This window comes from Labrus bergylta, chromosome 18 (genome assembly GCF_963930695.1).
Source record: "Labrus bergylta chromosome 18, fLabBer1.1, whole genome shotgun sequence".
Lineage (NCBI taxonomy): Eukaryota > Metazoa > Chordata > Actinopteri > Labriformes > Labridae > Labrus > Labrus bergylta.
In genome coordinates, this window is record NC_089212.1 from 19,320,515 (window position 1) to 19,346,300 (window position 25,786).

At 43.0% G+C, this 25,786-nt stretch overlaps 1 protein-coding gene across 1 annotated transcript; it reads right to left on the reverse strand.

Annotated features, from left to right (window-relative positions):
• Window positions 1–860: 860 nt before the first annotated feature.
• plppr3a (phospholipid phosphatase related 3a) lies at window positions 861–25,765 on the reverse strand. The gene is made up of 9 exons (XM_065966468.1): window positions 24,983–25,765; window positions 16,968–17,071; window positions 16,357–16,542; window positions 14,858–14,987; window positions 13,059–13,254; window positions 11,418–11,475; window positions 7,791–7,964; window positions 6,085–6,912; window positions 861–5,429 (listed from the first exon to the last, which is right to left on the reverse strand). Exons 2-9 carry the CDS (start codon window positions 17,046–17,048, stop codon window positions 4,344–4,346), a joined length of 2,739 nt encoding a protein of 912 aa, XP_065822540.1. The 5' UTR covers window positions 17,049–17,071; window positions 24,983–25,765; the 3' UTR covers window positions 861–4,343.
• Window positions 25,766–25,786: the final 21 nt, after the last annotated feature.

The window sequence follows — 25,786 nt, forward strand, 5'->3', positions numbered from 1 at the left end:
ATGCACTAATGTGACTGATATTGGGGTGGACATATAACCTGGACCACATACTCCTGAAATACACAAATACATACACACACACACACACACACACACACACACACACACACACACACACAAACCCCTAACTCATATCTGCAGAATCATCCACCTTAATGCAGGGTATTATTTATAACACAGTGAACAGAGGGGCCTGTGTTACGTTAGCAGAAAACATTTGCTTCTGCATTTTTGGAATGAATGTTTTTATGATTTTAGAAAAAACTGCTGCACGTTTGACTTTTTTCCTGACATTTTGACTTTCTCAAAATGTCAGGATAGTTTCTGAATATGAAGTGCAAATGTCAAGATTTTTGACTATTTCCTCAAGATTCTAACGTTGTTCTCGACACTCTGACTTTACTTTCAAAATAAATAAAAAATCTCCCTCCAAATAGAAAAATCCTAGAAAACACAGCCAGCACATTTTCTCAAACACAAAAATTCTAATTTAATTGAATATCTCACACACAGCAACACACACACATGCACGCACGCAACCACACACGCACACTCCCCGCAGGTCATCTGGGACTGACCAACATTCTCGCAGAATTCATTACAGAAACCTGACACTAGCCTGCAGGAAAAAGAGCAAATGTTGCATTGCAAATGTGCGTGTGCTGAATCCGTCTGGCTGAGTGTGTCTGTGTGAGTGTGCAGTATGAATGAGCATGAAGGCCTCATAACCCAGGAATCAATGGAGAGGATCCTTTTCATTAGAGTGACGGTAAAAGCTGCTTCGACATTGACCCTGCCTCTATTTTTTAAGCCAACGATCGTGTACACACCTATCAAGTAACAGACGAAGAACGCTCAAGTAAGAAGTCTTCATTTTTTTATTCAACCATGTTATTAATGTTACACATCAACACAGATAAAAAACAGTAGCCCATAAAAAAGACCTGCGGAATAGTAAGAGTATTAATAATATCAGGTAATATCAAGAAAATGTACAGTCAAAAATGTGGGACAATAATCACCAGCACTGAAAAATGCAGCATGTCTGTTTGACTTGAAGCACAGAATAAAAAACAACAAAAAAAAAACACGCTCGTACACACACATGCAGCACAAACCAAACGAGCAACATTATCTACCAGCTCCTCGTCTGAGGAGATCCACTAAAAAAACACAACTTGTTCCATTGAACTCTCCCTCCTTCTTTGCACAACTGTTACAAAATCACTTCATGTTCCCTTCACATGTTTCAATGCATGGGTAAGAAAAGAAAAATTCTTCTTTTCATCAGGTGTGTTTGTGATTCTGTATCTTTCATTTTAAAAAAAAGGATCAAAGTGAGAAAAAAAACACACTTGTAATTGGACGGAATATCTTCTGATAAAAAACGTGTATGTATGAAATGATGGGTTCCAGTTAATGGCTTTGTACAACACAGTATAAATAGACACGAGAGGCAGGGCTGTAATCATCCATCCAAAGCTTATTTCATAGGGCTGCAACTACTGATTATTTTCACTGTTAGATTATTTCTATATAGATATATTAAGATGTATTGTTTTGACTTCATGTAAACCTTTGTATGGACAGTTTGTTCTTGAACTTTGATCGTACAATCTCAACTGAAGGTGAACTTAAAGCTCCTGTGAGGAGTTTTCAAATGGTTGTGAAAAAAGACTTAAAGTTATGTTGATGCTTTTTTTATGAGCAAAAAAACATCATCAGCATAAAAATGTATTATTTCTATATAGTTATTTGAAAGGCAGTCAATGGTGTTGCGGGGGTAGGTGTCAGATGAGGTGATTTAACAGAACTTTGGCAAAACAGCCATTTTGGAAAGATTTATTTTGGGGCATTTAAGTCTTTATTTGATAAGACAGTGGGTAAGAGTTTGAACAGGGAGAGAGAGTTGGGATTGACATGTGGGAAAGGAGCCGCGGGTCGGTGTCCAACATGGGCTGCCCCGCTTAGATAGAGTCTCCACACATGGGGCGCAACCTAACCATTAGGACATTTAGTGCAGTGGTTCTCAACTTGTCTAGCCTAAGGAACCCCCACTAACTCTTTATATGAACAATCGTGACCCAAATTTCAGATATTTTTCAACCAAACAGATTGATTTAATGACAAATTGTGCAGTTTGGACCTCAGATGGAACAAAACCTGACAGAAGAAAGAAAAAGAACAGAAGAAGAAACCGCTTTGTGACCCACTTTTGGGTCCCCACCCACCAGTTGAGAACCACTGATCTAGCGCCACCAAAAACAATCTATTTTTGTCTCACCTTCCAAGAAAAGATTGAGGGTGAGTGATGTGTTGGGCTGTTAAAGGAAGAACAATTAGCTTATCTGTCTTACTACTTACACTAGTTCATCGCACGATTAGCAGAAGACATAAAAGGTACCGCTTTGGCCACAGGGGGCGCCAAAATCAGCTCAAAAGAAAACTTTGTCACAGGAGCTTCAATCACTTGTTTCTGGACTTTTTGCCCACATTACATGATTCTCTCCAGCAGTTCAGTTTGCCAACAGTTAGTCTGAACATCAAGAACCCGAACGAGGCTAACATCATCTGTTGATGCGGGAATGCTAGCAACAAGAGAGACTTTTGCGCAGACATTTTTTAACATGTTGCTGGTTGTCATGGTGCTGGTTTGGACATTTACACTTTACAGCTTTTGCTCGACAAGTTAGGGATTTATTTCATATATAAAACAACACACATCTTGGTACCACTTTCCAAAATGCATCATTAAATGAGTCCTGTAGAAGAGACCGAAGGTATCTGGTGCTGATGATAAGTGAACAGATGGAGGGAAAGGAATTAAAATATTGAGTTGTACATATTGTGAATATTCACTCTCCCTGCAGTGCTCCTTCTGTTAACCAGCTGAAAAAAATTTAAATGTTTCCCTGAAGAATGCCTCATTACGGATCTTTAAATCAAAAATGAATAATTGATAACAAAGAAAGCACTTATTTACCCCGTTTGAAGTATGCATGGTTTAGACAGTGGTACCAAAATCTTTGAAATGCTGACAGGTATGAACTGAGAGCCGCTTAGCCGCTTTGAAAGAGGTGTTCCCGAGCCACTGTGCATGTTGGTGGCACTTCTGGCTGGGCAGATCTCCCATTAACATTCCCGTCAACGTTTTCGATATGCCAGAGGGTCCACATCATGTGAAGAGCTACGAAGGGAAGAGTGTGCTCGCGTTGGTTTGATAAACAAACGTTAATCTCCTTAGAGCTGCCTCGGGCTCTGCAGCAGGTTTTTTGAACACAGAAAAGACAGACTGGCTGCCTGGCTCACTGCGCTGTGCTGCCCGACCACCCTCTTCCACTTCAGGAGCAATCCTCTCTTTCTATTCCACCGCCTTTCCGTGTTCACAACAGTAATCCATTCGGTGACGTCTGCGTCGGGTCGCCCCAACTGTTCGTGATCCACCACCCCTCCTTCTTCCTTCTCACACCCCATTCCAGAAGCAACACTTCCTAAGCCGTCTCCCTCTGTTGGTTTCTTACAGATTTGCTCAGCGTCGAACACAAAATTCCCCCCAATAGGTTTGTTTATTCAGAGGAGTTAAAGACTCTGATGCTTTTGAGGGTTGTGGCTAATACTCTTGAACCTGTTTTTTTGAACGCAACATCGCAGCATTCTTCTCTGTATTCATAGCTTTTTTTGGGTGCTTTGAAGAGTTTTTTTTTTTTTTTTTTTTAAAGCTGGTTGCCACAGCAGATTCTCTGCGCGTAATGTTTGGCAGTCTCAAACAGCTGAGTTTGAGGAGAGCTAGTATTGCCTGTAGTTGTTTTGTTTTCCCAGTCTTATCCCACCTCTCAAGGGGAGCTTGATTTGGCAAATCCCAGGCCGCCTCATTGTGATATCTCTCTTTCAGCTGCAGCAGCTTCCATTCAGCCTTACAATGAAGAAGCACAGAGGGGTGTGTACGCTGAAATGTTAGGTAAACTTGGGGGGTTTTTTTTCGATCCTGACCCGCCTCACTTTGACTCACACTCGTCTCATGTCTGATCTTTTCTCAGTCCGGGCTGTGGAGCCAGCGCTGTGGGCAGTGTGTGTGAGCCAATCCCCTGCTGAGTGTGTTAGCTGTTAGACCTCCCCGTGGTCCTTAAACCTCTGCTTTCTTCTCATTTCTAGCTTCTTTTTTTTGACTGTGGCTGCGGTTCTGGATTACAAATCTTAAGCCTTTTTTTTTTTTTTTGTCACATTTCAAAAGTCATATCTCCATTCGCCTGCCACAACCGCCTTTGTTTCATTTCCTCTCTCAGCTGCGTCTCCTGAAGTACAATCATCGATGTGACAATGATGTTCGTCGTGTTTCCCCGTCACTATAACATCCGCTCATTCTGCATGGCCTTGTAGTAGTGCTCCTGCTCTGCGTGGCTGCGGGCGGAGACGGAGGGTCTGCGAGGCAGGGTGGAGGAGCGGGACAGCGCCTGGCTGTGGGTGTCCATCAGTAAGTCTGGATGGGGAGGAGGGGGGAGCATGCTGGAGCAGGACGGGTGAGGCGGTAAAGGAGAAGAGGACGGATGGGGGTGTGGAGGTGGGGGCATTTGGCAAGAGGACGGGTGAGGAAGCAGGGGCATCTGGGAAGAGGTCGGGTGAGGTGGCGGGGGCATCTGCGAGGAAGACGAGTGAGGGGGCGGGGGCATTTGCAAGGACGAGGGGTGAGGAGGTGGGGGCATCATTTGGGAGGAAGAGGGGTGAGGAGGTGGGGGCATCATTTGGGAGGAAGAGGGGTGGGGAGGCGGGAGGGGAGGAGGGGACATCTGAGAGGACAAGTGAGGAGGGGGAGGCATGTGAGAGGAGGAAGGGTGAGGAAGAGGAGGCGGCATCGGAGTGGAGTGTGAAGTGGAGTGTGGATGGTGGGGAGGCAAGGGGGAAGAGGACGAGTGAGGAGGAGGTGGAGGTAGCGGGGACGACGACAGCTGAGGCGGGAGAGGCAGAGGGGAGGAGGACGTGGGGAGCGGTGGGGGAGGCAGCTCCGCTCCTCCTTCGTTGCTCCCGCTGGCTGAGGAGATACACATCGAGTCGGTTTTCACCGGGAGCGTCCTGTAGTCCCGGTACTGACTCGCATTTTCCTGTCGCTGCAGCGCCGCTCTGTGTTTCTCTCCCGCTGCGTCCGCCGTCATCATGTTTCCGCTGATGGTGTTCCTCCACTCCCACGGCTTGCCGTTGCTGGCAGACACGCGCACCACCGGGTGGTGAGGGGCGTGAGCGTCGATGGTGACGATGCTCCCGCTTCCCGCGATGCTCCCCGGGTTGCTTCCCATGCAGCTGTCTCGATCCGATGGGATCCTGTAATAGGGCGATTCAGAGCAGTTGGATCCGCCTCCAGAGGACGAGCCGCCTTCTGAGGTCTTAGTGGACACAGTGTGGGGTCCATGACCCTGCTGCTTGGACATGGCCATCACCTGGAAGACAAGAAGATCTTTTTACAGTGTGCACAGATGCTACCAATGCTAAAAGCTCCAGCTGCTCCAAAACAGCTACTAACTTCAAGGAAATTAGAATATTTTTTACATTTAGAGCATCCACAACAACTGGGAGAGTGTGTCTGCTGAGGAAGAGCATGTGATATGACAAAAAGCTCCACAGCTGCCTGCTACTTAATGGTCCTTGTCTTGATTCTGTTTTGCATAATCCAAGGTCAGGAAAAACACAGTTACTAAAGAAATCAGCAAACGTTGCTTCGTACTGCATAAACCAGAATCGAGGGACTTTTAAGGAGGTTAACATTGAAGAGGGGAATATAGTTGACATCTATCACAGACATAAAGTAAGATCCATCTACAACTATAATAAGTGTTTGAACCCTTCGTGTGGGTATTTAAATCTGAAACTAATCTGTGAAATTGCGAGTTGTTCTGCTTTGATTTCACCATCAAATAAATCAGATGTGAGTGTAGCACACACCGCCTTTGGCAGATATTAAATCTCTTCCCCTGTCCAAACTGTACATTACAGAACTGGCTGAATGCCACTTGAAATTAAAAAAATGACAACGCTCCAGCTCCAGTTATTGTAAACATCCTCATAATTATGATGATTTGAAGGTGTTCGTTCTACCTGAGTGACTCTCTGCTGATTCGGCGGATGGCCGGGTTGCATGCTGGGCACTCTGGGAGTCGACACGGCGATGGGCCCCTGTCCCGGCTCTTTCACCCTCCCTTCCTCGGTGAGCGACAGCCACTTGGCACGTGTCTTGGCGCTCTTTGGGGAAACGGGCGGAGGCCGAGTGGCTTCCTCTGGGATGTGAACTAGCGGGGGTGCCACCACCATTCTGACTCCGGTTGGCGTGGCGATGCCCTTGTTGGCTTGCACTGTGGGATACAGAGAGGAGGGCATCTCCTGGTCTCCTCCTTCTCCTCCTCCTGCTGCCGCTCCTTCTTCATCACCCCCATCCTCCTCGTCCTCATCTCGGGAGCTCTGGCTGCGGAGGTCCAGCGATCGCTGCTTCCACTCCGACACCAGCTGCCGAGACCGTTGGGGGTCAAAGGGCACGTGGAAGGTCATGTGACGCTGCGTGGTGGCCGGCTCATCTGAAGGCGAGATGGGGCTATTCCCGTTTGCCACTCTGGGTAGGGTGTTGCTGAAGGTTACCATGGTTTCCTTCCCCATGGGACCCCGAGTTGCGAGTAGCTCCACATCGGCGCTCGCTCGTTTCAGGGAGGCCAGCGAGGCCTTCTCCCTTCTCACCTTACTGCGAGCGCCGGAGCCAAGCCCTGCACCCAGCTCCTCCCTGCTCTCCGACACCCTGGGGGTCTTCCTGTAGAGGGAGTCATGACTGCGCTGACTCAGCACCCTCAGGCTGTCCTTCTGCTGAGCCGGTGTCAGTCTGTGTAAAGAAAGAGCATCTTCCTCTGATGCTTTGAAGTTTCCCACGGCGAACACAGCCTGACAGCAGACAAAAGGATACACAGAGGAGAAAGAACTGAGAAGATGGAAGTAGCCGGCATGTTAAAGAAAGACGGAAGCGTGAAAATCTATTTTCTTTAATCTTTTATAAATTAAGGAATAAGTTCATGAATAGGCATTTTCCCTTCCACCTCCTGTTTAGTCTGAGGTCAGCATGAATCCCTCTCTTCCCCCTTTCTTAGAATTCATCCTTTAATGAGAGGGGGAAGTCCTCCCCCCGACCCTCCCCCCCCCCCATCCTCAAAAACTGAAAGAGGAGAGAGAATAAGACTAAACGGAGGAGGGAGGTGTGGAAAATTGCAACGACAAGTTTCCTTAAAATGAAGTGTGAAATTGTTCCAGAGAATTCTTATCGGATTATTCATTTTGTCTCCCTTCCCTCCCTTAATAGAAAAATTCTATATATAGGCACCCCCCCAAAAAAAATAAAAAAAAAATGCTGGGAGAGAAAATTATGGAAGCCACACGAAGAAGGGAGGTGATAAAAAAAAAAAGGAGGATTTGTTAAATCATGGTGTGAAATGGTTAGAACACAATGGGACAATTCTGTCACAGCAACAACTAAACAAGCTTATTTTAAATAAATCTATTTATGTCATTCCCATTACGCTGCATGCTGACTGTTTGCTATATTCCCTTTGGACAAAACAAATCCCTAAATACATTTATTCATGTACAGGCGCTAGTTTTACCAAATAAAAACCTGAAACAAGAAGTCCAAATCGAGACCATTTCAGTTGCTCATAGCTCTTATAGTCATCACAAAACTAGCTCTTTATATTTTTATTCCCTTACAGATTTTGGTTTGGAGCTTGACCAGCCTGTGCTTGTCACACACACTCTAGTGTTTTACTTACCAGGTAGACTCCGATGCCGGCTCCTATAAGGTATCCCACATAGACGTCTATCGGGTGACTGCGGTGCTGAGTGATCTGCGTCAGCCCGGCGAGGCCCGCCGCCATGCAGTAAGCAAACACCAGCAGCGGCTTGAGGAGTTTGGTTGTGCTGCTAATGCTTGCATTGAAATACATCTGTGGAGAGAGGGCCAACAGGTTAACTTAGCACGCAGAAGACCTGCAGAAAGATGTATGGAGAGCGAGGTGGAAATGTCGTGAAAAGACATTTCTACACACAGCAACAAAGATTTGACCTTAAGAGTGAAAAGATTTACAGTGTACAGGTAAAAAAAAAAAAAAAAGTGGTGTGTTAATCTTACACTGGCCTTTTGAGATTCACTCGCAGGGAGCTAAAAGGGAAGATTGATTCCAATCTCATATCTGTCCTTTAAATATGTTAGTAGCCATTTCTCATAGCTTGGACCGAAAGCAGTAGCAAACAGCTAGCTAGCCTGGATCTGCTTAATGGAAAATACAAACACCAGAACCTCTAAAACTTCAAAAATGAATCTATTATGTCATTTAATCTGTAAAAAAATTATATATGATAAATTGTGGTTTTCCCGTACTACTTTTTGGCTTAGAGCAGTGGCTTCAAAACACCAAAACAAACAATCTTTACACATACAGATGAAAGAAATGCATACATCCCTTTGATAACATTACTATTTTACACTTACATTATCAATAAAGACAAAAAAGTGTATACATTTACATGACGTAAAGCAAGACCACTGGTGTTATTTCACAAATTCATCGTGGTGGTGGAAGATGGTAGTGGTGTGGTAGTCGAGTGGCACATGTCGCTGGCCCCCTAGTGGTGTCCCACAGGACATGGCAGATGAAGCTGAACTTGTGGCACATGTCACTAAACTTAGAGCACATGTCGCTGGACTTTAGGCACCTGCCACTGCTCCCTAAGTGGCATGCCAAATGCCACTTTGCAATATCAGCACTGCTAGCTAACTATGCTCTCTCATCCATTCAGCATCCTTTTTGTTGTTGTTGATTCCTTTGCATCTTCACCATGACAAGAATTCTCTTTAGAGGGAGAGATCGATGAAAACGCTGTAAACGGTACCATCTTAACTGATGATGTAGAACTTTTTAAAGAAAGAATTGCATGCTGCTATTTGAGATGAACTAGGTCCTTAAAACTGAGAGTAAAGAGGAGAGAAGAGAGGGAGGGTCAACGGAAGGCTGAGTGAGTATATGTACAGCTACATTTTATATTCTCTGCATGCACACTATATTTCATTTACATAAAAAGCAAGACAGCGGAGTGACAGAGGAGCCAGCTTTGCAAAAAATATCCATTTTAACAAGCCTGTCCATCTCGCATCGAGCATAGAAAGTCCTACTTTTCATGAAGCAAGACAGTTGGTGGGGAATCTGTCAGCAGGGTGACATTTCATATACTTCTCAAATGTTTTTAGAAGTGATTTGCCAAGTTTCTTCGAAATTCTTACGAGATAAAAATGGCAGAAACAAGTAGTGTATTTCACATTGAAATTTCCCACAAAGACATACAGCACATGTCCAAATGTGGTGTCAAAAGTCTGACTTTGGGGTTTTTGATGTGCTCTTTAACTTTGCAGAAATCACACAAATTGTTGTTTCTCCAGCTGCCAAATCAGTTGCTTCTCCCCCCCCCCCCTTGCCTTTTCTCTCTCATCAGAAATCTGTCTTGTGAGCTTTAATGAGCTAGCTCTGCGCTCAGTGAGGCAGCAGTGATTCGGCCAGCAGCTCGCAAAAGCCATCAAGGCTAGAGGCTAGAGAGTTTGTGTTTGTGTGTGCATGTATGTGTGTGTGTGTGTGCGTGCGTATGTGTGTGTGTGTGTGTGTGTGTGTGTGTGTGTGCGGGGGTTAGAGCGAGCGAGAGGTTATTACCTCTAGGAAAAATGACAGCGCTACTTTGCCAAACAGTTCACAAACTGCTGCAGTCAGCGCTGGACTGCAGAATGGGTTAAAGTGCAACTATAACAACTAGGATGTAAATATAAGCACTAGAATGCAGTCTGACCCAGAACATTTTATGGTATTGAGTTCATGTGGAATTTAAACACACTTTGTAACCAGTTGGCATCGCAAAAAATGTAGTGCTGGGCAATTAATCGAGATTCATTTTTGATTATGGTTTGGGCTTCCCATGGTCATGTGTTTATTGTTATACTTGGGCCATATCACCACGGCCTCAAAAACAGAGTTCAAGTTCAATTGCAGATGTTTTATCAATCAATCAGTCTTGATTTAGATACCGCCAATTCATAACAAGTGTTCTCTCGAGACACTTTACAAAAAGCAGGTAAAAGACCATACTCATTGTTATATTTCAACATGCAGGTTTAAAATCTTTACTCATTGCTATATTACAAAGACCAATGTATTAATACTAAAATCAATGAATGTTTAATTATTGGGCTCTCAATATCAATCCAAATATTTGTGATTCTAGTTTTTGCCATGATCGAGCAGCCCTGGCTTAATTAATCTAAATTTGTTCAATTACTTGTCATATTTCCAGCAGGAGTTATCATCAGACACAGAGAATGGATAAAACATAAGGCTTACCATTGAAGGACGTATGTGCAACACATACATATTGCAGAAATCAATTATCCTATGTAAATGTCTCTCTGACTCATGACTGTCTACAATGAGCGAGAAGCACGAGTCTCTCTGGCCGTGTTGTTGTCAGTGCAGTGTTTACATCATGTTTACATGGACGCAACGGCTGACTCCTCCCCTTTTGACAAAAGCTCTTTTAGTCAAGGACTAGAGGAAAGAAAAACAACATTACCCACTCGCTGCTTATTTGGAGATCACGTAAGTGTGTTTTTATCAAGTGGAGGTCCCAGAATAGCGGAGGTGACGCCCCAACAGCAATTTGTTATGGTTTCATGATGGAGCTCAAGCGCGACATTACTGGATCAAAAAGTCGCACATTCTTCCTGCTGCTAGGCTAGGTAGCTAGTTCCATCATGTATTCATTTGGCTTCTTGTTCTACAAATTACACAGATATTTGGCTCAATTTAGTATAGCGAACACTACCTATTGGTACATGGTGAGCCCCTCAAGTCTTAGACCAACCTCCTATTAGATAAACAGCTGTGATTGGCCTGACCTGAATTAGGTCGGATGGATATCTGTCTGAATGGGAGGGGGACCAGAGTTTTGTGCCAGAGCAAATAAAACACAAACTTGCAGATTCATCTGCTTTCCAGGCTCGCGCGAGGATACAGAGGTCTAAAATCGACAAATGAGTAAACACTGTAATGCAAACATGAACTTTGTGTTAAGTGACAGTTATTGAATTCTGGCAAGAAGTCCTCTGATATGAAGGTTATAATTTGATGTTTCCACCAGCTACGTTTGTTAATTGAAAAAGGGGAGGAGCATCCAGTCGGTTATCATAAAGACAAATAATGGCGCAGATGAGCAATTTCATCAACTTGTGTTAATTTATAAAAGACGAGTGCCAAAACTAAATCAATCTGGAGTCGAATCTTTTGAGAGAAAAAAAGATCGCAGACACAGTCAGAGGTACAAACATGGCGTATAGAACACAGGAATACAGAAGTGCTTACTGAGATATAGACAGCAGCGAAGCCAGAGAGCGTTGCATGCTGGGACGGAAATGTTTTCCTGAGGGGAGAAAGGGGAAGAGTTAGGTGTGAAAAGAGTGAAGGCGGAGAAAAAAGATGAATATTTCCACACAAAAAAACAAAAAACAAAATGTGTGGATTCTACGTTTACGGCTCTTTTAAATAAACCTAAGAACATCCGTCACGCTTGCTCGTGTTATTTTTGATGTCTAGATTGAATTTGACGTTGAACCTGAGTGCCTGCCCGGCTGTGTTTGTCAAACTGAGCGAGCATCATTGGATGTGAGCATTAATAAACAAACAGGATACTGTGGGGCATTACTAAGTAGAAACATTAAGGGGAGGGCAAATGAGTTATTGTCAAAGCCACTCATTTAGATTTAGATCAAACCAAATCCCAAATCTTGTTTAATTTCGCCTTCTGAGGCACTCTTCATTTCAGCGTGTTAATCTTTGTGAAGTGTTTACTTCACACTCTTTCTTACTCTTTTGTGTTTAGGATGTGAGGCTTCTGGTTCATCCGTCTGTCAAATATCTGTTTGAGACCTTAAGAGAGATAGAACTTTTTTAAAAAGTTAGCATATTTTAGCTTTTGATTATGTTTTAGGCCAAGACTAGAATGACACTTGTGTTAGTTTTAGCTAATTGTTAGGGCTGGAACTAAGTTGTGATTATTATTTGGCATTTAGGAAAGAAAATGCTGAAAACAAATTGTTGAAAATCAGAGAAGACTTTGGTGCGACTCACACATTTGTAAGGCTAAAGCTAGCTGTCGGTTAGCTTTCCTGCTCACAAACACTGGTCACAAAGAGAAGGCTAACCAGGCTGTTATCAACGGTAAGATGTCAACACATTATTGCGGAGGAGGCAGAGCATAAAGCACTCTGCCAATATTGATCATTACAGCTATAGAAGTGGAAACATTTGTTCATTTGTACTACAGGGATAATCCCCGTATCAGCTATATTTAGCTGCAATCTTTTATGTCTGCATGCACTTACAATGCCTGTCTAATCGCCATACGCTGGAGCTTGACCTATGCCCTTTACTCACTGCTCTGCTAGAGAAGCTAACCTGAGCTTCAGCACCTGTGAGTACAACAGCTGGACACAAATGAACATTTGTAAGGACTTTGACGTCTCGCTGTATGAACAAACTTTAAAAGCAAACAATATTCAAACAAAAAATTCCCTCCTTTTGTGGCTAATCTCCTTTAATCCGGTCCAAACGCTAAAGAGTTTTGATGACTCCTGCCTTGTAGATTAAACAGTCCTGCAAGATTGTGACGTTTCGCAATGAACTGTGCACTAAATCATTTTTATCTTTGGGACTCAATTAAGTCTGCATCATTTTATAAAAAAAACATTTGCATGAAGAGCAGAAAAGAAACATTTTTCAATATGTTATGCAAGTAAATGGTTCTAATGCATTAACTATAAAGCAAATGTATGCTGTATTCTTATTTAATGGAATTAAAACAGTAGACAACATGGGATTAAGGGCATCCATTTCCAGTAAAGTGAATTTATAGAATATATCGGTCTTCACAGGCTTTCTGTTCTTGCGTTGCAGCTTTGCATTTCATTGCTGATTTAAATCTTTCCATGTATGTGTGTGTCTCACCTCGCCGACATGATGGCATACTGGTCTTTCCCCATACATATGTCCCGTGTGATGTAGGCGTTGTTGTCACATGTCACCCCCGGCGCCGTGTAATTGGGCTGGCAGACGGTGAGGAAGAAAGGGGCGTGGTAACCGGTCGCTAACTGGATGACATCTGTCACCAAGGCTGTTGCCAGGAGACCGAACACATGAACACCTGAGGGAGAGGGAGAGGGAGACAGAGAGAGTTACAGGAGACAGATTCAGAGATGGTGAGGCGGTTTTGGTAAATGAACTAAAAAAACCCCTGGGGAGTTTCTACAAATTGAGCTGTTCATTTGTGAACACCTGCAGTGGAAAACAAGGCAGATTCTTTCCTCTGACAACCTGAAGTGACACCACAAACAGTTCAGTCTCTTCCATTATGAAGCTTTTTTTTGCAGACAGGGAAATTTGGCAAGGTGAATGTCTCTTTTCACTTCAAAGCTCCAATGTCAGCCTCCAGATATTTCCCGTGGAGCATTATATCAAGTCTGTTTCATTTTAAGTCACCCTTCATTTAATGCATGTAATTAGCTTATTTCAAGACACTGTAATGAAATTGTGTCGGGGGCTCAGCCGGTGAGTGCAATTACTCTCAGCCAAAACTGATTTCCATCTTAACAACGACAGCAATCGGTTCATAACTACTGACAGCGACATTTCCTCAGAATGTTAGCTGAATGGGTAACCAAACTACAATTAATCTGGGGACCTATCATTATTCTAAAACTGTATTTTCAATTATTCATCATCCACATGATGGCAATATTCATTGTATATTTTACATATTTAGACAGCTATGTAAATGCAGAAGAGCAGACTGGAATGTTCTTGCTCAACAATGAAAATGTGTGATCAACGTGAACGCTGAGGTGCCTCACAAACAGGCATGCAGGCAACTGTTTGGGACCCCAGACCAGTAGGGGGGACCCTGAGGGCTGACCATTATTAAACTACAGCAGTGGCTGTAAATGGGCAAATTTTGCAATGAAAGTAGGAAAACCTCCCTAAGGGGGGCCCCATCTGACAGTACTCACCGTCATTGCCCTGCTTAGCGTTGCGTGCATTATAAATGCAGAAAAGCAGACATGAATGTTCTCGCTCAACCATGAAAGTGTGTGTTTAACGTGAACCCAGAGGCGCTGCTTCACAACAGGCAAGGCAGGCAACTGCTTGGGGCCCCAGACCAGTAGGGGGGGGATCCTAAGGGCTGACCATTTTTAAAACTACAGCAGTGGCTGAAAATGTGCAAATTTTGCAATGACAGTCGGAAACCTCCCTAAGGGGGCCCCATCTGACAGTACTTACTGTCATTGCCCTGCTTAGTGTTGCGTGCATTATTGCTTTAAAAAACAAAGTTTGTCAATGAAAGGCAACAAAGAGAAATGAAGAGGAGTTTTCTGTCTATAGGAGAGAAAGAAAATGGGAAATAAGAAGAGAATGCATCAGGGCACTGGCGGACATAATGGAGATGAACACTGGTTAGAGGCCCCCTCCAATTAATATTTGACTATAGTGCCCCAATAGTCTCTTGAATCGCCACTGCGTGAAAACATATTTGTACAGAATTAAAACTTATAGTCAAGTATGACAGCTTAAAAATCACTTTTAAAAGATAGTAACTATACCACCTCTAATTTTTCCCTGGAGCAACTCCTCAAAGCTATTCACTAACCTTTAAAATGTTGTGGATCAGAATTTTAACTTTAATTCATTAAAAAAACAAAAAAAACTACAACTACAAAGAAGAGCCCTAAAGGACTGGTGGGTGGACGTACCGACAAAGCGTACGGTTCTGCGTAGGAAGGAGTTGAAGCTGCAGCCTCCAGCGTTGATGCTGCTCTCCGACTTGGGACAAGACTTCAGTTTGGATTGCATACAGTACATCAGGCCCTCCCCCATCATAATCTGTGAAGAGAGACGACGGTGAAAGGTGAGAGACGGGCACATTTTTGAAGATTCTTCCCCATTTTTGAAGATTTTGAAGGGAGGGCCAGAGAGAAAAGAGGCAAAAAGGTGCTGTTAGCGTCAAATATCCATTCCTGTGATTGTGATCTACAGTGAGCGAGAGGCACGGACAGAGAATGGAAGCAAGGTGCTATTGAATAGAGATCACTTCCAATCAGGGTGATAGATGAGTGTTGGAGAGGTCTGCTCGTTTCCATGCTGCTGATGGATTAGCAGTGTGAGTGTGTGTGTGTGTGTGTGTATATTGATTTGGAAGGCCTATGGCATGTCCGATGGTGGGTATTGTAATGTCAGGTGTGTATTTATCAATGTTTGCATTGATTCTGCATTTCTGAGGGGAGATTGAATTTGCTTTGCGAGTGTTTGAGAAGCTGCACGTTTGTGTACCTGTGTGATCTATGTATTTGTCTTCTTCTGTGTGATTTGTGTGGAACCCACAGACAAACATTAGATCACTGATTCCTCTGTAATAACAGTATTATGGCTGTGACTCCAATACGGGGAGATTTTGTTCTTGGAAAGCTTCATTAGTCAACATTTTTACATGAGTCATGGGTTTAATGTCACTCACTGACAAGCCCACCAGGAAATCTCGATCAACTCGCTGTGAAGCTTTTTTTTTTAGCTTACTGTTTTGAAGACATTTCTGCTTTCATCAGTTTCATTAAATAAACGCATCTAATGATGAAGATCTTTTCTAAGGAGTTGGTAGAAACCAAAACAGAGCAAAAAGGGAACGCTATCCTGAACTTACACTCACCAGGAGGTCAGACATTTTTTGGACTTCAGTGTAGAAACCGTTTATTTCATTTCAAACTTTTATTAGAACAAACAAACTCTATGAAATATGCTAAAACCGTAGATATTTATTCCCTATGACTATGGCTGTGGCTTAGTCCATATTTAAATGAGTTGTTGAACACAAACATTATCATGTAAAGGTCCATAAGTCAAGCTATCTCTGGAGGACATTTATTTCATGCTGTAAAATTTGATATCCAGTCCCACGGACATCCATCACTTGAAGTAAGATAGGCTAACATAAAAACTCATGTACCTGTGAAAGAGCATTCAAAGACTTGACCAATGTTTTTTTTTTCTGACTCTGACAAACAACTGGTACAAATATAAGATAATTCAATTAATCTATTTTCATTTTACCTGGAAACGTCCCGTCTAACCCCACCAACAATCTGCCTGTGTGTGTGCGGTGTGTGTGTGTGTGTGTGTGTGTGTGTGTGTGTGTGTGTGTGTGTGTGTGTGTGTGTGTGTGTGTGTGTGTGCGTGTGTGTGTGTGTGATTGACTTACGGATGCTGCAGGACCAGCGAAGGCCAAACTCAACAGCATCAGCAGCGGGATGAGCTCATCACCCGTTTCCACGTAGGGCATGGAGAGGTCACGGTCATGGCAACGGAAGCCCACAATGGCCGGGGCCAACACATCTGTCAGCTCCAGAAAGTACAGGGACACCAAGGAGGACAGGACGATGGGAAGCTACACGGGTATGCACACACACACACACACACACACACACACACACACACACACACACACACACAATCCCACAAGGACAAGGACAAAGAGTGACTAGCATTTAATATTTGCTTTGAAAGAAGTGATTCATCCACTGTTTATCTCATCTCTCATCTAATACACACCTTCACACAGAAAACACACACACACACACAAATGAGATGAAGAAAGTGATGACACCATCATATTGTCTGATGAAACGCATCAAACTTCTTTCGGGAGAGGTCAGATGCATCATGACACAATCAGCCTAAAATCTGACTGTTAAAATGACTGTACAGTAGAGCGAGTGACTCAGCTTCTGATTGACTCAGTAAATATAGTGAGTCATCTCAACCAAGCAAAACAAATCTATTGATCAATACATCTAATCTGTCGACACTCACCTCGACGAAATAAAAGCATGGCAGCAGCGTCATGCTGTCTTTGGGCGGCTTCTTCTTGGCTTTGTTTTTGGGGGACGTCATCTTGGGGGTGGACCATTCACAGCCTGATGGGAAAAGAGATTTGAAGATGAGTTTTAGAGCACTTTTCTGGATTTATATCATCAATATGTGTAAAAGCAGCCAAAAAAAGAAAAAAAGTCCACGTTTCTGCCAGGCTTGGAAATATCTGATGAATGAAACATAGGCACAGTAAGTTTTCAAAGGCTGTTTCATGCTCAAAGGTTTAATGTTGAAGAAATGAAAATGAGTGAGTTTAATGAGTAATACCTTGCAATAGTCAGCAGAAATTAAACTGTGGTCTGTGCATATTTGTAAGTGTTTTTGGTAATGAGGTGAATTAATTCTTTCACACCCATACACGTCGAATAATTAAGCCCATAACTCTGCACATGCACTTTTAATGACCCCACAGAGTGATTTTCCGTCATGTTGCAGGTTATTAAGATGCTTTAAGTTGAAAAGTAGGGGTTGAAGTCGTAGGGTAACTCAGGATACGATATGATACTATACGATACGTTACGAAACAATACCTTACCAAACGTTACGAAACACTACCAAACGTTACGAAACTTTACGAAACATGACGAAACTTTACGAAACTTTACGAAACATTACAAAACTTTACGAAACATTACAAAACGTTCTGAAACACTACCGAACGTTACCAAACTTTACCAAACGTTCCAAAACATTACAAAACTTTATGAAACTTTACGAAACTTTACCAAACATTACAAAACGTTCTGAAACATTACAAAACTTTGCGAAACATTACAAAACGTTACGAAACATTACAAAACGTTCTGAAACATTACAAAACATTTTGAAACATTACAAAACTTTACGAAACATTACAAAAGGTTTTGAAACATTACAAAACTTTACGAAACATTACAAAATGTTCCGAAACATTACAAAACGTTCTGAAACATTACAAAACTTTACGAAACATTACGAAACGTTCCGAAACATTAAAAAACTTTACGAAACTATTTGATACATGATTCTTGGACCAAGATAACGCCCTCTACGGTGACCCTGATATAAATGATTTATTGGAAGACAATCACATGATGATGCATCGCGATATCCGATTTAGTGCCCCTAAAAAGGTAAAGTGCGGCACAAATGCTGCACTGCAGTTTAATGACAGTTTCATCTTATCATGCTTTATATCTTAACTTCTTTTTGCTGCAGTCCGACTTTATCCCGCTGTCCTCTTTTGCTTCTTTTAACCCGCCTTCAACTTCTTCTATTGCCAATTAATTCTCGATCATGTTGCCCTCATTCATGTCATTAGCAGCACTGTGATGAGTCATGAGGTGGTAAAGTGATGTGTCCAATTGGTGGTGGAATCAGTTAAGAGCAAGGTCATTTTTTAAATAAAAATATTAATATTTATAGAACCATTATTGTATTACACGAGCCAGGAGGACGATATATTGCAGCATCGATACTTTGTCCCACCCCTTTTGAAAAAGTACGTAGAAATCTACAAACAGAACAAGAATTCATTTAAAAGGAAGCTTTTAACTTCCATGAGGGAACACACTCTAAATGTATCGTCCTCACAAACACACTCGCATACGTCTCCTGCTATCAGTAACCTGAAGGCGATCAGAGGCCTCAGAGAGAAGGAAGAGCCAAGGGCCCAAATGGAAAACTAAACAGAGTTAAATATTCACATCTCTCCCTCCAGCTCCCCGTTTCTCTTCATTTTCTGCCTGTACTCCTATCTGTGCATCTCTATCCTTTATCCATTCCCCTCCATCTCTATCACTCAATCTCATGCTCATAACCTCTCCCACCTCTCGCTGTGTTCCATTTTACTTATCACTCTCTTCATCACAGTCCATCTTCTCCCTCTACTGTGCCTTCATTTTACACTTTTCTCTTGACGTTTTTTTCTCTCTCCTATATTTCATCTTGCTTCCTACCAAACGTTTCTTTCATTTGTTTGTTAACTTGACTTTGAATTAGATTAAATTGTACTACATTGTACTACAGTTTCGCCCAAACTGTGAGCTGTGTCATTCTAAGCCCCTGTGAGGAGTTTTTAGCTGGTAATGAAACAGAAATATTAAAACTGATGCCTCCGAATGACCCAAAAAAGCAAACAAGACCACCAGGTTTAAAGATTCAAGATTTTGTACATGTCACACCTGCTGCACGGTAGGTGTCAGACGAGGCCATTGACAGCAGCTACAGAAACTGCCATTTCAAAAATGTATTGTGTTTGTCCAACTGAAAGTGGAGTCCCCCAAAATTGGACCCAAGTGATTTAACCATGCCCTACAAACGCTTGAAACTGGGTGTCGAACATGAATGCCTAAGAAAGCCGCCATTTTTTTACTGCCTTTGGATATCACCATAAGCACGACAGATAACGTGCTTCTCAATGTTACCAAATGTAAAGCGTAGAGTCCGTATGAAATGTACAGAGCTGTGAAGTTGTCCATGTTTTCTCTGTTTGACAAACAACCAGTTTACTGCTCGCTAACTCGTTTGTCAATTGTTTGGCGTCTGACGTAATAGGTCAACTGGAAGAAGGTCAACTGGAAGAAGGTCAACTGGAAGAAGGTCCAATTGTAACTAGTTGAAAGGGGGCACTGTAGCGGAGTCAGACATACTTCCAATCGGGGAATCGATTCTTCTTCGATGCTTCTATACTGGGACAAGGACAGTAGTCCAATGCCTCAATCGAACAACAACCATAGCTCAACTTAAATGTGCATGTAAACTTACTGAATGGGAGTTGCACATAGGACATTTAAAAGGAAGAAAGTTGAGATTTTGTGGGGAAAAGACTTTGTACAGGACACACCCAATCGTCCCACTTTGTAGGGTTCACCAAAATCAACACAACCTGAAAATTCCCTCACAGGAGCTCTACCATATACAATTGAAAATGGGTTTCAGTGGAGCATTTGGTCACCTATGTTTGTGTATTTTGCCATTTTGTACTCTGAGTTTCCCTTGATTTAGTCACACATTATTTTCCGATAAAAGGCTGGTTTTAAAGGAACATGAATTGAGCTGTACTGAGGCTTCAAACCAAAACCCATTGCCCTGAAAGACCCTTCAACTGGCTTAGAAGTTATCTAGGCATTTCAACCTTTTTTTTTTTCTGGCTTTGACGTCCTTTTCCCTTCTTTACTCTCGCTCCATCTTATTTGCTAAGCTGTTTTTATTGCTCTCACCTGCTCCAAACCTGCCCTTCGTTCCTGTCACTCTTAAGTCTCTTTCTACAAATCCATCCCCGCTGTCTCCACCTTACACCTTTTCCTTCTCTTGCTATCTGTCCCTCCATGTTAACACCCCCTCTCCCCTTCTTTTCTATCTCCTTCCTCCTTTCTCAGCATCTGTCTCTCGCTCTTTCTCTCCCAGATAAGAGGCCCTGACCCTGAGGCGGTGTACGGCACGGAGAATCAAAGACTTCTACGGTCTAATTTCCATGACCGCTAGAAATGAAGAGGAGAGGAGAGGAGAGGAGGAAAGGAGACGAGAGGAAAGAGGAGCAGACGAGAGGAGCGGTAAGGAGACGGGAGGAGAATAGGAAAAAACAGGGGACAAGATAAGCTGAGATCAAAGGCGTAAGGAAGGGAAATGATACAAAAGAAGAGCAGAAGACTGTAGCTTCAGTTTGTGTACTTCTGCTAGATGTGTACATCTGATGGGGGAGGGAGGTTAGTGGGGAGGGGGGGGGGGGGGGGGGGGGGGGCGGATCAGAGACGGGGGGGATATTGGGATGGATGGATTCCAGTGTAGCTGAAAGCAGCTTAGGAAGACACAGGGTCCTGGGTGTCACTCTCCCGGACCCTTGGTCTCAGTGACCTACTCCAGTCATCATTTAAACCTCAACCCCCTAACTCACAGCACGCACACACGCAAACACACACAGACTTACACAGACACACACACAAACACACACATGAAATGAGCCTCTTTAGTGAAGAAAAGGCCCTCGTTTATCTATCACACCAGCATTTGTCCTCTGGGGCACGACATATGTGTGTGTGTGTGTGTGTGTGTGTGTGTGTGTGTGTGTGTGTGTGTGTTATTATGTTTATTTGTTTGTGTGTGTGTGTGTGTGTGTGTGTGTGTGTGTGTGTGTGTGATTGCAAAGTATTTGCGTGCACAGTCTGAGCATCTCTCTGCTGGCGCTTGCAAACATGTCAGCAGTGTTTGCATGCGTTTGTAGTTTAGGCAGTGTGTGCACATTTCGTTCGCGTTTGTGTGTGTGTGTGTGTGTGTGTGTGTGTGTGTGTGTGTGTGTGTGTGTGTGTGTGTGTGTGTGTGTGTGTGTGTGTGTGTGTTTGAATGAGATGGGTTGTATAGCCTGAGGTAGACAGCAACAGTCCGTCAGAAGGGAGGAAGATACAAGACTCAGTGACCAGACTCACAGAGAGGGGGGGCGGAGGAGGGGTGTTTGAGGGAGAGTCTAGAGCAGTAGTGTGGTGTTGTGTTGCACAGTACAGTGTAGTGTGTGTACTCCAGGCGTGTGTGTTATTGAGAAGTGTAGGTTATGATGATATGGTGTAGTCTAATATGCAAATATGCCCAGTAGCCTATATAAGTGCACTTTTTATTGTTTAACTTCCTTTGAATGCGTCTGTCTGGATTTGACTACTTCTGTGTTTTAAGAAATATTTTCTCTCTTTAACGTTTTATTTTCTAAATTGTTCCGACCCCTTTTTCATTCTCTTATCTCGCTAGGGGTGTTGAAATTAATCGTTTTTGCGATGCACTGTGATGCAGAAGTGGACAATTCTGCATCGATGCAGTGACAGAACATAATCGATTATTGCACACTGACGTTGCTTGTAGAATCTCCAGATACAGCTGGACCTAAATAACTCATTTATTTCTGGTTACAGTGTAAAGACATTTACACTGACATTGATTTCTTCAGCACTTAAATACTAAATACTATAAGGTTATAAGGTTAAATACTATAAATTGGAGTTCGTATTTATCTAACTGCTTGTCTTCATTGATGAAAAAGTAGCCATCTGAGGTATTATAGAAAAATTGAGAATGTGACTGATTGTGATATCGAACCGAATCGTGACACCAGAGAAGATGTACAGCCCTCGCCTCTCCTCCTTCTCTTTACTGTTAGTGTTTCTGTCTGTTATAATTGCTCATATGTTCTTGCATCTTTGGTCACCTTAGTCTCAGTGTAAGTGGCTGGGTTCTTGTGATGTTTGGGTTAATAATAATGGTCAGGCTTTTGGGCTGGTTCTTTTACATTTGGTTTCTTATGCTTTGTTCTTCTGTATGCCTCCATATGTATGTCAGAGCACTTTCTTAACCCCTGATTTCAAAGGTTCTATAATTAAAGTTAATGTCATATATATTATTTTTACACTGAAATATACACACCGGCGACAGATTTGAGGGAAACTGTGTGTCGGACCACCAGAAAAGCCTGTTTAGTCTTTTGATCTTTGTTCAAGCATGATTTGGAGAATGATTTCTAACATTCTGATCAAAGAAAGTCCTGAAGGTGTCAAGACCCAGTGACTCAGCTGAACACCTCTCTTCATCCTCATTAAATCATTCAGTGACCTCTCATGCCCTGTTGAGAAGCATCTCCACTCTTTCATCCCATTACCATATTAAAAAAAAAACAAAAAAAACAGACTGTTTGGAATGGATCTGAAGTAAGCAGACAATTAATGAGTCAGCCGACAGAAAATAATCTGAAGCTATTCATCATTAATGTCATTTCTGAGAAAAAGAGCGGCAACTAAGGCTGGCTACACTCTTGACAATGTTCAATTCTGAACCGATTTTAAAAGCAGGGAGACCACAAGGACAACCGATCTTTAACATTAAACATTTAACAATTTCGTAGTAGCAATTCGACAGACACGAGATCTCACAGAAACTTGCTTGATCAAACGTGACTTCAGAAGAAATATAAACATGGAGGACGATCTGGGTCGTCGGCTAGCTGTACAGGCGTCAATCCGTTTGGCAACAACAACAAAAACTGAAAAAGAATATTGTTGAATCTGGCTGAGAAGACAGAATAGGTGCTTTATGTTCACAGCCACGTTTGTGAGCTGTCTGATTTGGTGACTCGTCCTGGTCCGCTCTCCTTTTCTATATCCCATCGGAGGCAGCTAGATATGGAATGGTAATTATCAAATAGGGTTGATCAGGAGGGCTCAGAGTCGATCAGGAGAAGTAAAGTAATGGTATTGACACCACCACTTGACAATTTTTTGGACAAATAATGGGTTACTACAAGGTTCAAACACACACCCCCCCTCCAAAGATCGGGCCCAAAATCTGATCGGGTTAGTGTGTAGCCGGCCTGAGTTTTATGTTCCTAAACGTTGGAGTTGGATTTGCTGCTTTTCTTTGTGTAATATGAGAGTAAACTTGATATTAGCGCTGCAACTAGTGAGTATTATCCCTGATGATGAATCTGTTTATTATCATCCCCTTTCATTCATTCATTGGTTGTTTTCGGCTTTTAAAGCGAATTACACAATGTTCCCCAAAACCAAAAATAACATCTTTAGATCTCTTGTTTTACCAGCAACCCAAATATTCACTTTAGTGTCTTATATGAAAAAGGAAACTGAGAATCTAAACATTTATGAAAGTGGAATCAGAGACTTTAATAGAAAATTACTGAAACATATAAACCATATTCTATAATTGCAAACTATTTGATTTACTAAAAGTTGCAGCTCAACCTGAAATCTTTGGGTTATGAACTGTTGCTTTGACTGAACTAGAAATCCTCACGTGCTCTCTACAGTATTGAGATCATTATTTTCATTTTAATCAAGAAAATCGTATTCCGATCAATCAATATTGACAAAGATCATCATTTTCAGTCATATAAATGAAGAGTGGGGCAAAGGACTTTCACTTTTTGGATTTGGACTTCATGGAATCTAGCTAAAACTATTTCTTCACAACATTGTTTTGCTCAGTGTTTTGATGGGGAAAAAAAAGCATTATCCGTCCATCTGACATGAAAATAGTGTTGGAAAAACTGAATCATGCAGAAGGAAAAGAGAGTTCTTCTTTGAAAACTTTTACAATTCTAAAACTTTACAATTCTAATTCGGTGATGTTCAATCCAGAAAAGCACCCAATTATATGTCAGAAGAAAATCTATTCAGCCTATTACCACATATCTAATGGATTCCATGGTCTCTCCCTCGGGCCATTGACGAAGCATTAATCAGAAAGTTAAGTCGCTTGCTCTTTTATTGACCCCTGGCTCACAAACATGAAGTTGAAAATTTGCAGAATGAAGTGATCATAAAGTGCAACAGGGCAGTTTATCTATTGTCCATACATTATTTACTCATCCATGCATCCATCCAGCAGGAAAGTTACAGTGCTGGCTGCAGATCCATGTCCTCTGCAGGGCCCTGAGGAGGCAGGGACACATACACAGCCATATGCTCGACTTGATGAGGAGGAGGGTTTAAAAACACTCAGCTCATCACCTGCTTGTACGCTGATGGAAACAGTTCAAACATCGCTCTGAAATGCCTATAATCCTAATTGGATTAAGTGAAATAAAATGACTCAGATTGGAGGCGATGGCTGCATCTTTTTCTGGAGGGAACACACGTTGTTGTTTTTTTTCTTCACATGCAATTTGCTTAACTTGCTATTTTCTCTCTGTGCAAATCATTGGAGGTTAGAGTAGCCATGCACTGAATGAAAAGGAGCCACAGTCAAAAGGAGCACACTCCTGCACAGGGCTAAAAATGATAACACGTCCGCTGTTACACTTCCATAATCGGAAATCGCCAGATCGCGTATGAGATCATCAATTATGGAAACGTGAAACCCATGTGCTGAGGAGCGCGGGTTGGGATGCTGCTGGTGGATGCATGCAGAAGGAGGAGAGGGGAGAGAGAGAGAGAGCGAGAGAGACACGCCACAAAAGCCGCCGGACCAGCCCGAGCACTCACCTCTGTCCCGGGGGCTCCGCGAATTCACCGAGTCCCGTCGCCCCCTTCCCCCCCGGCGTGGTCGCGCGTGCTGCTCCAGTTTGGCGGCGCAGTCTCCCTCTTTCTGTTTAATCCATCTCCATGCGTCTCCCCGAAAAAAATCCAAACACACCTTTCTCACTCAGTATTTTTAAGACCTCTGAGTGAGGCTATTCCTGGGGAGGAGGCTCGGAGAATGGGGGGGGGGAGGAGGAGGTTGGATGGGGAGTAAGTGGGTAGACCAACAGAGGAGGAGCAGGGATGGAGAGAGGACAGTGAGAGAGAGAGAGAGAGAGAGAGGGAGAGAGAGAGGAGGGTTGCTGATGGTGGAAAAGTCCAATTTGCTGCACTTGCTCGCTAACGCGCTCCTCTTCTTCCTCCTCTCCTCTCTTGGCTTTTGAAGAAGTGAGAGCTTCACGTGCGTTTTTCCCCGGTTCCTCCCCTTCACTTGCACCTGCAGGTTCTCCTATTTCCCATTGAACAAGTAACACGATCAAATTTGAAATCCCAGAAAGAAAAAAAAAGCTTATTTTGTACGCAAGGCATCCGTCACACGGTTTTTCGGGTACGCAGTCAGCTTCACGGTGTGCGCACACACACACACACACACACACACACACACACACACACACACACACACAAACACACACACACACATACACACATACACACAAAGGCAAAAGACACGGGGGCCGAGCAGGGCTGTGGAGGCGAGGGGGAGGAGAGAGAGAGAGTGTGGTGTGTGCGCTTATACGATGGGGGGAGGAGACAGTCTGGTCCACACAC